This window comes from Panthera onca, chromosome C2 (genome assembly GCF_046562875.1).
Source record: "Panthera onca isolate mPanOnc1 chromosome C2, mPanOnc1 haplotype 2, whole genome shotgun sequence".
Classification (NCBI taxonomy): domain Eukaryota; kingdom Metazoa; phylum Chordata; class Mammalia; order Carnivora; family Felidae; genus Panthera; species Panthera onca.
The window spans coordinates 154,653,497-154,666,516 of record NC_138347.1 but is presented as its reverse complement, the minus strand read 5'-3'; the positions used below and the strand labels follow the sequence as shown (position 1 = coordinate 154,666,516).

Sequence of the window (13,020 nt, the reverse complement as noted above, 5' to 3'; positions counted from 1 at the left end):
TGACCATCCGACACCGAACCATGTTGAATTTCTCCACTGCCAGTGGCCTTTTCACTGTAAAGTGCAAGTTTACTTTGTTCTCTTGGCGTTCCGATTTTAAAATGTCATATTTGCACTCCCAGATGGCTTGTTCTGCTACATTTTACATTTTAATTTCGGTGGAAAACATTTACATTGATCTTTTGGGTGAGGTGATGCAGGCTTTTTAGTTCTTCTTTGTGGGGTTTGAGGGCCTCTGGCCCACTGTGTGCCATATAAGCAGAGAGACCGAATCCCATCCCATCTCTGCAAGGATGTGAAGAGGCTGTTTGAGGCCTGTGGCTTGCTGGGAAAATCTATAAACCTGGAGTCAAAAGGATCACTGAGGGATGGTTTCTTTATCTATGAAAGAAGCGTAAAACATTTGTTCTTCCTACCTCAGAGTTGTCCTGTAAGGATTGAGAAAGACGATGCTGACACTTTGCAAAAATGACACACAGTTCCGGAAGCTGTAACTGGTATCATTCCGACTTTCTGGTAGTGTCTGCTCACCGATACCAGTATGATTCACGTACATGTATTTAAGAAAAAGATGCATCCCATCCGGCCTTGAGCCATACACTGAAAAAGATCCCTTTGTTTTCAACGTGCCATTTGCTTCTTTTGGAGCGAGGAGGGACACTCTGAGATTCCCTTAATTACTGGTCAGCCATATTAAACAACAGCCACTGTGAAGGCGCTTTCCAATAACTGAATGCGTAATGAACCCCGTAGAGATAGAGGAGACCCACTGGGCTTCAGAAGTAATCCATCAGCCATGACAGAGGGGCTTTAATGAGAGTCATCAATTACAACTCCTTCTAAACGTGGGACAAACACTTTAGCACTTCCTCTGGGGATGAACCCATGCCCAAGCCATTCATTGAGTTCTGTGGCATGCAGTGACGAGTGTGGGAAATTAACAAGGACATGGGGCCCTTTCCAGTAATAATACAAAATGATTAAGAGGACCTACAAAAAAGAAATCAATTGACTAATCAATAGCGTGTAACTGCTTGGAGCATTTTCCCCCTGCTAATCAGCCATTAAGCTGTTGAAACTAAATACGTCCAGTTTCCCCAATTACTGCACTGATTTACAAGACAGGGTCAAGGATGTCAGAGTCTACTGGAGCCAGATTCCAGAGCATTTGTCATGGGGAAAGATGGAAGTAATTTATAGGTGAGCCACGCTCACTATGGATCCTGATGGCTCTTGAAAGGGACGGTGTGACGAGACCTGTCCTCCTGTCGCAGACGTTGGCAGATTACCGTGGTCTGCCCAAGTTCTCAACATACGTATTTGTTTGGCAATACGGCTGGGAACTTGACTGCATTCAGGAATGACGGAGGTCAAAATAAGGAAAGAACACACACCTACACGCTATGCATGTTCAGGCCTGAAAAGTGTTTTCTTCACTTCAGCCGTGGTGAGGAACACGCAGCCAACAAGACTTCGAATTCGAAGCCACAAACGGTATCCTGACGACACCCCCGTGAGGTGACCCCGTTATTACCCACCTGTGTAATGCCAGCAATCCTGGTACCCAAACCACCTGTAGCTTCTTTTTTAAGTTGAATGCCACTGTGGGGGAAAAAGCGACACTGAGAAAATGACTTGAAACAGGGGCGAGAACTTTTTTATTGATATGTTTTACTTTGCTGGCAGACCAGAGCAAAGGTTTTGTGAACATTTAAAAGATGAAAAAGGTGAAGAATCCCAGAAGCGGTTTATCTTGAAGCGAGATAACTCTAGTATTGATAAAGAAGACAATCAGGTTGGTTCTCAAGTTTGAGAGTGGCTGACGTTGTTGTTTTTGAAGGTGGGCTGACTTATGTTCTTGTCCTTCTGTGGTCCCCGGCCCCCTCCCCCGGCCCCCCCCTCCCCCCACCTCCGAGGTGACTGTCCTCTCTCTAACCTCCTTGCCTCCCTCGCTCCCCCTTTTGGCATTCAGCGGGTAGCCGAGAAAATCTGTCCCGATTGCTTCAGCAATGGCTCTGTGTGTCGGGCTGCATGGGGGGTGCTTGGCACAGCTTTTGCAGCATGTGTTGGTGAGGGGGGTGCGGGGTCGGGACGCCACTGGCCCGAGGTGTCGGGAAAAGCTTTGTCATCGCATTTCCAGATGCCTGTGTAACTATGGCAGTAATTCCGCTCCCACAGCTTTGTCCTTCAGTTGTGCTGCATTCTCAATACGGACCGATGACCAACTGGTGTAGCCGTAAAGAACAAACCTTGTTATGGTGAGGACAGGTGGATTTTGCAACTCTCCTAAAATAAGTCTTCACGGAAGGGAATCGAGTTCGTGTTTTAGTCTCCTCTCCACCCCTTCTCCTTCCCACGTTTTACTGCCCATGTAAACTGTCTGCTTGTTTTGCATGAACCGTAGCAGAACATTCTCCTTTTGTGTATTTTGCTTGTGACAAAACATTACCTTGTCCTAGAGTAAGGATTCACGGTACTTCAGCGAGGGTAGAGAGACTTTGCTAAATCTCTTCTCCAGATGGGGGTTATTGGGGGTGGGGGAGTTGGGATCCAGGGTGATCAGGAAGATAGCTAACTAAGTGAATGACAAAAGAAAATAAAGTTAAAACAATAATACGGACAGGAGAGAGTTACCTGCTGCCATTTCAATCACCCATTGTGTCTCTGACAATCCAAATAGATTTTTTTTGAAAATAGACTTTGCTTTAGAATTCTTGAAGGTAAGACAATCTTGCATCTCCCCCAAGTTATCATTTTAATGACTCTGTGAGTCACTAAGCCAGTGCGTGCATCTCTGACGCACTTAAAAAAAAAAAAATCCCTGTTCTTCACTCGTATCTCGGTTCTTCGCACCCCCACCGCCACCACCATGGAGCTGTAAGCAGCTCCCATCGACTCCGAGACATGTGCCTGTGTCGTGTACTGAGTGGGTGTTTGTTGAATGAACGGATGAAGGTGGTTAGCGCAGAGCCTTCTGTGAGGAACGGGACAATAGGAGGGGAGGGGAGTTGAGACGCAGGCAGGGACACAGGTCCAGGGCTGAAAAAGAACAGTCCTCATGCTGGGTTCTTTGGATGGTGCCTTTAGATTCCTTGGTGTTGACCCTCCTCAACAAATTCAGACCCTTCAAATTCAGGGTCTACTTTCTGTGCCAAACGCAGGGTGTAGGATCAGTCACCGAGGGAAGGAAGAACACCGGTTAGAACACGGAGACACTCTGCCCACAGTTTCCTTTCTGCCCGTTACCTTCTTTCTTCCCTTGTTCCGTTCCCAACCGTTCCCAGTACTGTTCCCAGCACCCAACTGTTCGCAGCCACTTCTTCCCTTAGCCACCTTGAACTAGCCGCGTGCTCAACACTCCGCTTTCGCCTGAAGAGTCCCAAACGCACAGGTTAGTCAGCAGAGGAGACAGAGTCCATCCCTGTGGCCCGCGTCCCAGCTGAACTGGCTGCACACCGGACACACGTCCAGGTGCTTTCATGCTGGAAACCGCTGGCCTCCGTGCGTCAGGCGGGGAGGCAAGCAGGAGCCGCAGACACCTGCCTCCACGCGTTAGGCACACACCCCGCACACCGGCCCAGCCTCCTTCGGGACCCGAGGGAAGGACACTCTTCATGCTCCATTTGTTTAAGCGAACATTTATTATTCTCAGCTGACGGTTGCTTAACTGCAGATTTGCACCGGCTCAACTTGGATAACCGTACTGATTTCTTTTTTTCCGTTCAGCAAAACAGAGTGCATCCATTTAGAGATGACAGACGAAGTAAATCAATTGAAGAGAGAGAAGAGGAGTATCAGAGAGTGAGGGAGAGAATATTTGCACACGATGTGAGTAGCTGTTTTAATTGCCTCTTTAGTGTCTGGGGACAGCGAGCTGGCAGGACTCAGGAAGCTGGAGCCAGGGACAGATCGAACTGCAGCGTATCAGAGGTGTTTCTGGAGGAAGACCTTAGTTCAGGGAAGTGATGGAACAGTGGCCCAGGGTTGCCTGTGTTCCGGAAGGCTGTGACGGAAGGGGGGGCACAGATGTGATTCGGGTCGGTGGAATGGATCCTGAGGACAGAGCAAAGTTGCCAGATTGTTTTCTTGTTAATTTTTTTAAATGTTCATTTTTTTTCTTCTTGAGAGAGACAGACAAGACAAAGCATGAGCAGGGTAGGGGCAGACAGAGAGGGAGACACAGAATCTGAGGCAGGCCCCAGCCCTGGAGGGCTGGAACCCACGAAGTGTGAGATCATGACCTGAGCTGAAGTCGGATGCTCAACTGACAAAGCCACCCAGGCCCCCCCGGAAGTTGCCAGATTTGAAGAAATGCCTTCACATCTGTGTTAGCCCGCAGACGGCCCAGTGTTGTCTTTTTTAATACGAATGTCGTGCAGAGGGAAGACATATATAAAAAAAGAAAGAAGATTCTGTTAATCGCATACGTAAACACAGAATTTTCTGCCTTCTTCGCAGGTACAGGCATTGTCTTGTATCCGAGTTAAATGAGAATACTCCCCTTCCCCCTCAGTTTCAGATCAAATCAGGTCTGTGAGCGGTTCTTCAAGGGAATAACCATAGAGTGATTTCCTCTGTTCAAATCCCAGCAAAGCAAACGTGGTTGGGATTTTTCTTCCTTTGACCCCTGCCCCCCCCCCCCCCCCCCGCCGTGGCCAAAATAAAATGCAGTGAAGTTAAATGAAAGTGAAAAAGTGATTTTTACAAAGCCGGATTTAAATTCAAGAAGGCGAAAAGGGCAAGCAGGTGCCATTAGCCTTTGCGTTCGAGGCAGTCACTTGGCAGCCTCCGGAGATGTCGCGGCTCTTCCCTCAGCAGAAGTAAAGGTGTGAGCTGCTTTGTGTAGTTCCTCGTGGTTCCTGCTGCCTTAGCTGGGCCTCCCGCCTCCCGTCGGGCTTTGCTCTGGAGGCCATTGCCAAGCCAGCGTAGAGACCTAGGCTCCACTGCGTAGCATGGAGAGGCCTTCTGACCTGGGAGTTTTCGGGCCCCAGCCAGTGTCCCTGGCCCTCCAGAGCACGCTGGCGCCTTCAACAGAAAACCGCAGAGGCAATTCCGACCCACCGACGATGCCTTTCTTCCCTGTCTACACGGGCTGCCTCTCTCTCTTCTAGATCCCCGCTGCCTGTCACGGGTGCAGGGAAATAGAATTTTAGTGATCGGATGATTTGGCTCAGAGCTCCGGAGTTGGCAGAGTGGGAGAGAGGGGGGTGGAGGTGGCTGTAGAAGGACGTTGTCCACGTGCAGGTCTAGAATATTCCGCGTACGTGTGGGCTCCTTGGGCTTTTCGGACAGTCAGAGTTATTGATGGCGCAAAGCGCAGCCTGACCCATGGTAGGCTTTTCATCGTGTTTCCTGGATCCAAGGATAGAGTAATGAGGGGCTTGGAGGTGGTGTAGCCAGGCTAGCTGGGGGATGCCCCCGGTGGACTGGAAGGCAGCGAGCCTGTGCCTGGCCAATGAGCTTCACAGAGAGAGAGCTGCCTGAAGGCTAGTTTGTCCTTTCTTCTCTTTCTTTCTTCCTCTCTGCCCGTCCTTCTCTCCCCCGGCCTGCCACACACACACACACACACACACACACGCGCGCGCGCGCGCACACACTTCCCTCTGACTCTCATTCTAGCAAGGCATAAAATTTATGAATGAGTTGTGTTGCAAAGCAAATCCTAATCACCCAGATAATCTACAAACATCGTGGTATTCTTTCAAAGTACTGCCATGCCACATTGCCAAACACTCCGGGGCTGGGTGGCCAGGGAACCATCCCTGATGCCTGCCTGTGAGGAGGGTGATTCTCGGGCTGCTGCCCTTTCGTGTGCACGTGGCCGCGTCCCCAGAGAGGTCATCACAGGCGGGAGGGGGGGCCGTGACTCCTTGTACACGTTGCATTTCGCTACAGCCCCAGCAAGGAACCCGGGTCTCGGGTTACAGACTGGAGGCAAAGCTGCTGTTCCGAGCCTCTGTGACTAACTGCTGAATTAGCATATTTTTAAAAAGCAAAAGCAGATTGAAGTGTGGGAAGGCCTAAATGCCAAGGTATTGCCAGAGCCTTTCCAATTCATGACGCCAGCCATTCGGCAGCCTTCTTTGAAATGCGGTGGCTCCTTCCCTCTGCAGGAGTAGAGGTGTGAGCTCCTCTGATAGGCTCTCCGGTGACCAGCACTTCCTAATTCAGGTGGGCCCCCTGCCCGGTTCTGGCACTACTTTTCCACCTGATCTCTGGGGTGGGTTTATTTTTCATTGGTATCCTGTACCCGGAGGATACTCATAGGCAGGCTTCAGAGATTAAAGCCAGTTCCTGACATCATCTGCCAAACATTATGTCTGTGAGTGTGGGTACATTTTTGTAAGGAAAAGATCTGGATTGTTTATAAGTTTTCATGACCCTTAAAAGGCTCAAAGCCGCCCTCCCAGAGGGAGAAACGATGCCTGATGCCTGTCTTCCTAGGCCTGCAGCTCTGGAGAAACAATGCAGCCCGAAGGCTGGTGTTCCCTGTGTTTTCGCTATTAATCGCTACTCAGCAAACTATCCCCAAATTTGACAGCTTAGAACAAACAGAATGCCTTTTACCTCACAAGTTCTGTGGGTCAGGAAACTGAGAGTAGCTTGGCCGGCCAGTTCTGGCTCACGGTCTTTTGTGAGGTTACAGTCAAGCTGTCAGCTGGGGCTGTGGTCTTCTGACGGACCCCCATGGTTATTGGCAGGCCTCAGCTCCTGGCTGGATCTACGGTTCCCACCGTGTGGGCTTCTCCGTAGGCTACTGAGCGTCTTGAAGACATGGTAACTAACTTCCCCAGAGCAAGTGATCCAAGAGAAAAAGAGCCCAAGGTGGCAGCAAGAGTCTCTTATAACCTAATCTTAGAACTGACACCTTGCCTTCTGCTGTATTCGGTTGGACACACAGACCAAACGCGGTGCCATGTGGGAGGTACTCCAGAACGTGAATGCCCAGAGGCAGGGATCATCGGGGGCCACCCTGAGTTAACAAGATGTCACCGTATCTTTTATTAACGCAAACGCAAAGACGTAACCAGCAATACGGACTTTCTTGAATACATGCAGTAATAAATCTTCCTTACCACATACATAAAAACATTTTAGAGAGACTTAATTTATGTAACTCCGGATTCCCAAGTGACCGTTTCTGCTCTCTAGATTGTTGAGGTACACAAGGTAATAAATCAAATATAGTAAGTCAGTTGTAAAACCAATGCAAAGAATCCAGCATAAGGAATCTAAGTTGCAAACATACAGTCTTTTTCTTAGCTGGCCTTTAATTTAGTGTCTTCATAATTTAAGAACTGAGGTCATGAAAGCAACTCCCCTTGCCAACCTATTATTGTTTAAGCGGTGGAGTTATTCAAACAGGTTCAAATACGGACATATTTATGTACAGGTATTTTTTTCCTGCTTGAAGTGATAATAGAGTTACAGAGAAGTACTCCCCGGTACTTACACTTCAGCAAAATTAAAATTTATTTGGGAAAACGAGTAGTGTTCTTGAATAGTTTACAAGTATATCTTGGTGTCTAAGGGGTGTGTGTGTGTGTGTGTGTGTGTGTGTGCGTGCGCGCGCTTTTTTTTATGTAGGTCCACAATCAAACTATACAGGTTATTTGGGGATTTTCTAGAAAACTAATTTCAAATATAGTTTGAGAATCCGGGTGGCTTGAGATAGGACACATTTGTTATTTGACAATGAAGTTGTTGTAAGTCAAGGCACACTGCAATTTAGTTCTCAAATAAAACATAAGTGAGTTTTTGTAGTCAGAGATATTTGAAATATAACTGTTGTTTCCTTTGGCAAGAATTTCAGCTTATTTTATGATCACTTCAGTGCAATGTTGCTGGCTTTGGCAAGGTTACGCTGATAAAGCAATGTATTTGGGAAAGACGTGTTTTGCCTGGAGGATGCTTTCTGAAGGATATTTATATATAAGGAGGAATTCTTGGAGGAGCTCATCCACGGTCTTCCTAGCACGTACGGGGATCCCTCTTCTGTGACAACCGACGAGAAGGCGTGTGGGGTGTGGGAGAGAATTCTGTAACCCATTAGGCAAAATCGTTTTCTCCTTAAAAATTAAAAAAGAGCCCTTTATATCTGAGAATGCATATAAGTGACAGCTTTAAAAGCTGCACTTAATTACTATGACAATTTTATCTTTCTCTGCTATTTAAATTTGCAAGTTATTCGCATGACTTTTTCAAAAAGTTTATTTTCATCAGCTACTGAATCACAGCCCATAACCGTATCTGTCCTATTTCTGCAAATGTGGCAGAAGGATCATGTGATAGATTTTTAGGACCTTTGCACAAACATTGGAAAATACTCTTGAGATACGTTTTTGGGAAAGTTATCTTTGACTTGCAGGTGCCTTATTATTATTTTTTTAATTCAAAGAGTTAGGGAAGCTTAACTTTCCCCCCGAATACGACTAGATTAATGAGTCTGAAGAGGTCAGTATGTCTTTGATCAACTCCTTCAAAGAAATAGAGTGTCAGTAATTCCAATACCCGGCATGAACCGCATAAACGTAATTGACCTCTTTCCAACCACGTGAGCTGAGTAGTAGGAGAGTATGGGGCTCGGAATGTGTACCTGAGACAATTAGTTCCATGACTTGACTCAAACCAGGAGTAAAACCAAACTAAAGGAGGCAAAGACGATGGAATATTTTGCTTACTATAAAGAGATCTTCGCAGGAATGATGCCAGTGGTACATAGATTGTCCTCGTTTTTGTTTATGCACATAAACATCGAATTAAAAAGATTTTCTGTAAAGCTTTTTTTTTTAATCGGATTTTTTTTTCTTTTTGTTAAATAAGATGCTTTGCACTTGACTTTCAGGATGTCTGTTAAACGCACGAAGGTGAAAAGAGAAATGGTTCTAGAGATGCCCTCGCTGAGACACTCAGACCACTGAGGAAAGCACATTAGGTCCAAAGCTAGCCCTTTGATTTAGTGGAAGGAAATGACTTCTCCACCAAAATGTACAGAGAAACCAATATCCTGCTTGCCTCTCTGAGTAGTGGTTACATTAGCTGATCATTGAATTTAAGAATTCAATATTGAGAGGTCCTTATTTACCTTAGTTTTATTTTCTCTTGAATCGGACCTGTTAGGTCTCGAGTGATCCCTTGAGCAGGCCATTTATTCATCATTGAGAAAATCTGCACATAGAATGTGGGGTGTACATTTATGTTTAGCAACTCAGTACTTTGAAAATGGTTTTAGGTGAATTCCTAAACACGGTCACTATGTTAGAGGATCATTGCACTATATTGCTTCGACTTCTCTCTTTCTGCTTGTTCAAATTGAATCAGATCTGCCTTTCCCCAGCACATAATGATAATAGAATTTTCTCTTCCCTGCGAGTGTATTAAACACAAGAGAGAAGAGCAGTGATAGCTAGGGGGACAGAAGCTAAGAAGAAAGTCACGTTGTTGTTTTTTTTTTCCTGGGTGAAAAACAAAACAGAACATTAGACGGAGCTTGGCATCGTTTTTCCGAATTAACTTCATTTTGTTCTCAATTGTCTCTGCGTCCCCTCCCCCCCTCCTAAAATGGATTGAGGGCATGTCTTCAATCTTCAGTGTCTTGCAGCCAATCTGTTTTATTTCACCAGAGTCTGTCATTCCCAGGTAACAATTGCAGGTTTGTGGTTCCCTGACTGTCCGATCTCAGGTTGATGGTGCTAAGCGCACGCTTTCTGCCTTGATTTGAACCAGTCTTTTGGCTCTGGTCGGGGGCCGCATCTCCGCAGCCCCGGAATAAACCAGCAGCTCATTCACATCCCTCTACTTCTGACCCTGATGTCGAGCGGGCTAAATGTATTTGTAACCTGGAGACGCCCCGATGGGAAAGTACTTGTGTGCTGAATGAGAATGGTTTACGCTTCTAACTCTAACCAATTTTTCCCTTTTCTGCTTCCACTTTTTCAAAACATAGTACCTATGTTTCTTCATTCTTTTCCTCTTGGAGGGGAAAAGTAGCTTTAAAATCAGGCAAGGAATTGGGATCCTTCGGCACATCCAGAACGTCTGATACAATGCCTTCTTTTCTTTTCTTTTCTTTTTTTTCCAGTCAGTTTGCTCCCAGGAAAGCCTTTTTGTGGAAACCAGGTAAATGAAATTGAAATTTGCTTTTTCGTGTCATTAGAGGAAAAAAAGTCTGTCGTGTGTGTCCTGTGTATTCATAGGTATATATCCCATATATAAGTGTGAGCTTGAATATATGTATAAGTAAATACATATATCTCTGTGTACGCACTTATATGCACACGCATATGTGTTATTTAGCATGCCTAAAAACCATTTATTTTGGGGAACTACTTCTCTGTTCTTTCCAAACGTAAGTTTGCACATTTTCTTTATTTAAAGCCTCAACTTCTGGTTCTTCCCGAGGTGGAATCCTGCTACCTTCACCAGGCATTACAAAGCATGAATGAACTTGCAGTTTCATTGGCTTATGCACTAGGCTGTTAATAGTATTTGTGTGTTGGGTATTATTAGCCACTTCCTGCGCCCCGTAATTCTATATAGCTATGCAAACAATAACTGGGATAATATATTGTTTTAAGTTTCTCACTCTAACTTGGAAATCTAGCTAACCCGATCTAGAGTTGCTAACTTGGGAGTCAGGACGGGGCTAGTTGTTGTGAGATGGGTGGGTTATACAACTTCTCCAAGGTCTTGAGAGGATGAGTTGAAGTTTTGCATATTTCACATACACTTTTTAAGAAATTGTTCTCAACTGGCATAGATATTTAAATGTTCCATTCATTCCACTGCAGCTTTTCAAGGGGAATTAAAGAATTCCACCTTAGCTGTATTAATCACGTTTGAGGGACATCAGAATGGGCAAGTTGGGATGGAAATATGGTATCCCTTCAAAGAGTGGTGCTTAATTTTATTTCAGGTGTCAGCTTAATGGGCGCCCCCGTAAAACTGATTAAAATGGAGGCTGTTTGATTAAAGTCTAGTACTTAGAGAAAATTTAAACCGGGCATTAGCGATGATTGGGGGGAAAAAAGCTATCTTTAATGTTAGCAGTTAGAAAGCTTCAAGTAACTAACCCCCTCAATTGAACAGCCTCTTCTAGAAGAATGGATGAAAGTGGAAAACACGTCTATAGAAGGCATTCAAAAACAACATCAAAATTCATATATACTTAAGTAAATGGTCTCTATTTATAGTTAAATTAAGAAACTATGGGTGCTAACATCTTAGGGATGATTCTGAAGCATTCTACAATTCTATATTCTGACCAAAAGGATGGAGTGTTTATAATTCAGTTTAGTGGGAAACCTTCTTCCCCAATCATCCAGCCAATCATTCTCCATGCCTTATGCCCGAATTTTATATCTCCTTGGATTTTGTATAAAAAGAGTGCTAATGCACTCACGTGTCCCTTAAATCCAAATTGAATCATATTAGTCAGTATAGTAATTGGTCCCATACATGCATTGCATATGAACAATTCTTGATATTTCCAAAAAGCAAAAATCTAATTGAGTGGATTCCCTACAAAAGTAAATACATTTCTTGGATACCTGTCTTTGGAATGTCAGTATTTCACTATGCCCAAGAAAAAAAGATAACTTTAATATTATCCAAGGGAAAAAAAATCACAACTTTTAATGTGTTTAATTACATGTCTGATGTATCCATACCGATTTCTATTATCTTCCTCACCTCTTCCATTCCTTCTCTTTCTTCTTCCTTTCCTTCTTATCTAGTATCAGCGCCTTAATGCCAGGATAGGGAAAAATCATGCTGTCATTAATTTATTGTTGCAAAAATTCAACAACATGCACATAAAACATAGTATATGGGGTTGATCTGAAAGCAGGTATGTTACAATATAGGACACACCCATTTAGCATAGGAAATTTAGTGTCAGTAGGTTTTATATCATAAAAACCATGTTTTTCATTTCCAGTAGGCTCTTGGAAGACAGTAACATATGCAATGAGACCTATAAGAAAAGACAGCTCTTTCGGTTGGTATGGCTTACTTTTTTTAAACTGTGTTTTCAGCTTCTGTGGCAGAATCAATGTTAAATATAAATGTATTAGTGTAAAATATCTGTTCATGAAATAAACATGTTTGGTTATATCTTTGTGAAAGCTTGTTACAAAGCTAGTGCTGAAGCCGTATTCGATAATGTGGCATATGGGACCAGGAAAATATTGCTTTGTATATAATCCTTTAGGGTTCTCCTTCTGATTTGCTGTTTTTGGTGGAAGTTTTTTTGTTTGTTTGTTTTCCTTTTTCCCTCTCAAGAGGTCACTCTGGCAGCACACTGATTTAACATTCCTGAGTCAACTGTGGTGAATTACACCAAGTGAAAATTTCTCCGATAGCTTGCAATGATTTATACGTACCTGATATGGGAAAACAAACCAATGCTAAGTCCATTTGAGTAGTGGAATTTTTTATAGTCATAAATATTTCTAACGTTACTTTTTTCCAGCACAAGAAGGCACAGGATTGCTTCCATTTAGAATGAGTTACTTAAATCAAGGTCTGTGTGAGATAAGGGGACTGGTATATATGTGTTCATTACATACAAATATTATATATTTTAAGTTCTATATAGGCTAGCAGTTACATGAAAGCAGAGGGACCGTACCCATATTGTCACTACCCTATTAAATATATGTCTAGCATTCATTTTAGGGCAAAGGATACACAGTTCTATCAATGTACTCAAGATGTAAAATATATATATATATTTTATATGTTACTGCTTTTATGAGTATTAAGATTCATCTCTATTGTAGGAAAGAGAAAACTTATTTGTTCACAAACAAATGAAACCTCTTGCCCACTTAGAAGGGGAAAAAAAGACCAAGAACAGTAAATGGGTTGTGTGCTCAGAAAATATCTTTTTGCAGTCAATGTGAATTTCGAACCTTATCGTTAGAAAAGTTAGACTGATTTGTTCCCTTTATACTTTGGCAGAAATAAAAAGATTTTTTCAAAATTTCCTTCACTTTTCCAGGTTGAACTACATAGGCA

At 43.9% G+C, this 13,020-nt stretch overlaps 1 protein-coding gene across 15 annotated transcripts in view; it reads left to right on the top strand.

Moving 5' to 3' along the window:
* The window catches only part of ARPP21 (cAMP regulated phosphoprotein 21), a 114,964-nt gene that overhangs the window by 24,706 nt on the left and 77,238 nt on the right, over positions 1-13,020 (top strand). For 4 of the 15 annotated variants that reach the window (XM_060638182.2, XM_060638188.2, XM_078432525.1 and 1 more), the window contains exons 9-12: positions 1,687-1,795; positions 3,727-3,828; positions 10,082-10,119; positions 11,939-11,998. The exons of 1 other annotated variant lie outside the window; for it this stretch is intronic. In XM_060638182.2, the coding sequence (XP_060494165.1) occupies positions 1,687-1,795; positions 3,727-3,828; positions 10,082-10,119; positions 11,939-11,998 (309 nt within the window). The remainder of the gene's footprint in view (positions 1-1,686; positions 1,796-3,726; positions 3,829-10,081; positions 10,120-11,938; positions 11,999-13,020) is intronic. 10 more of the 15 variants (XM_060638184.2, XM_060638183.2, XM_060638192.2 and 7 more) reach the window with 5 other exon arrangements.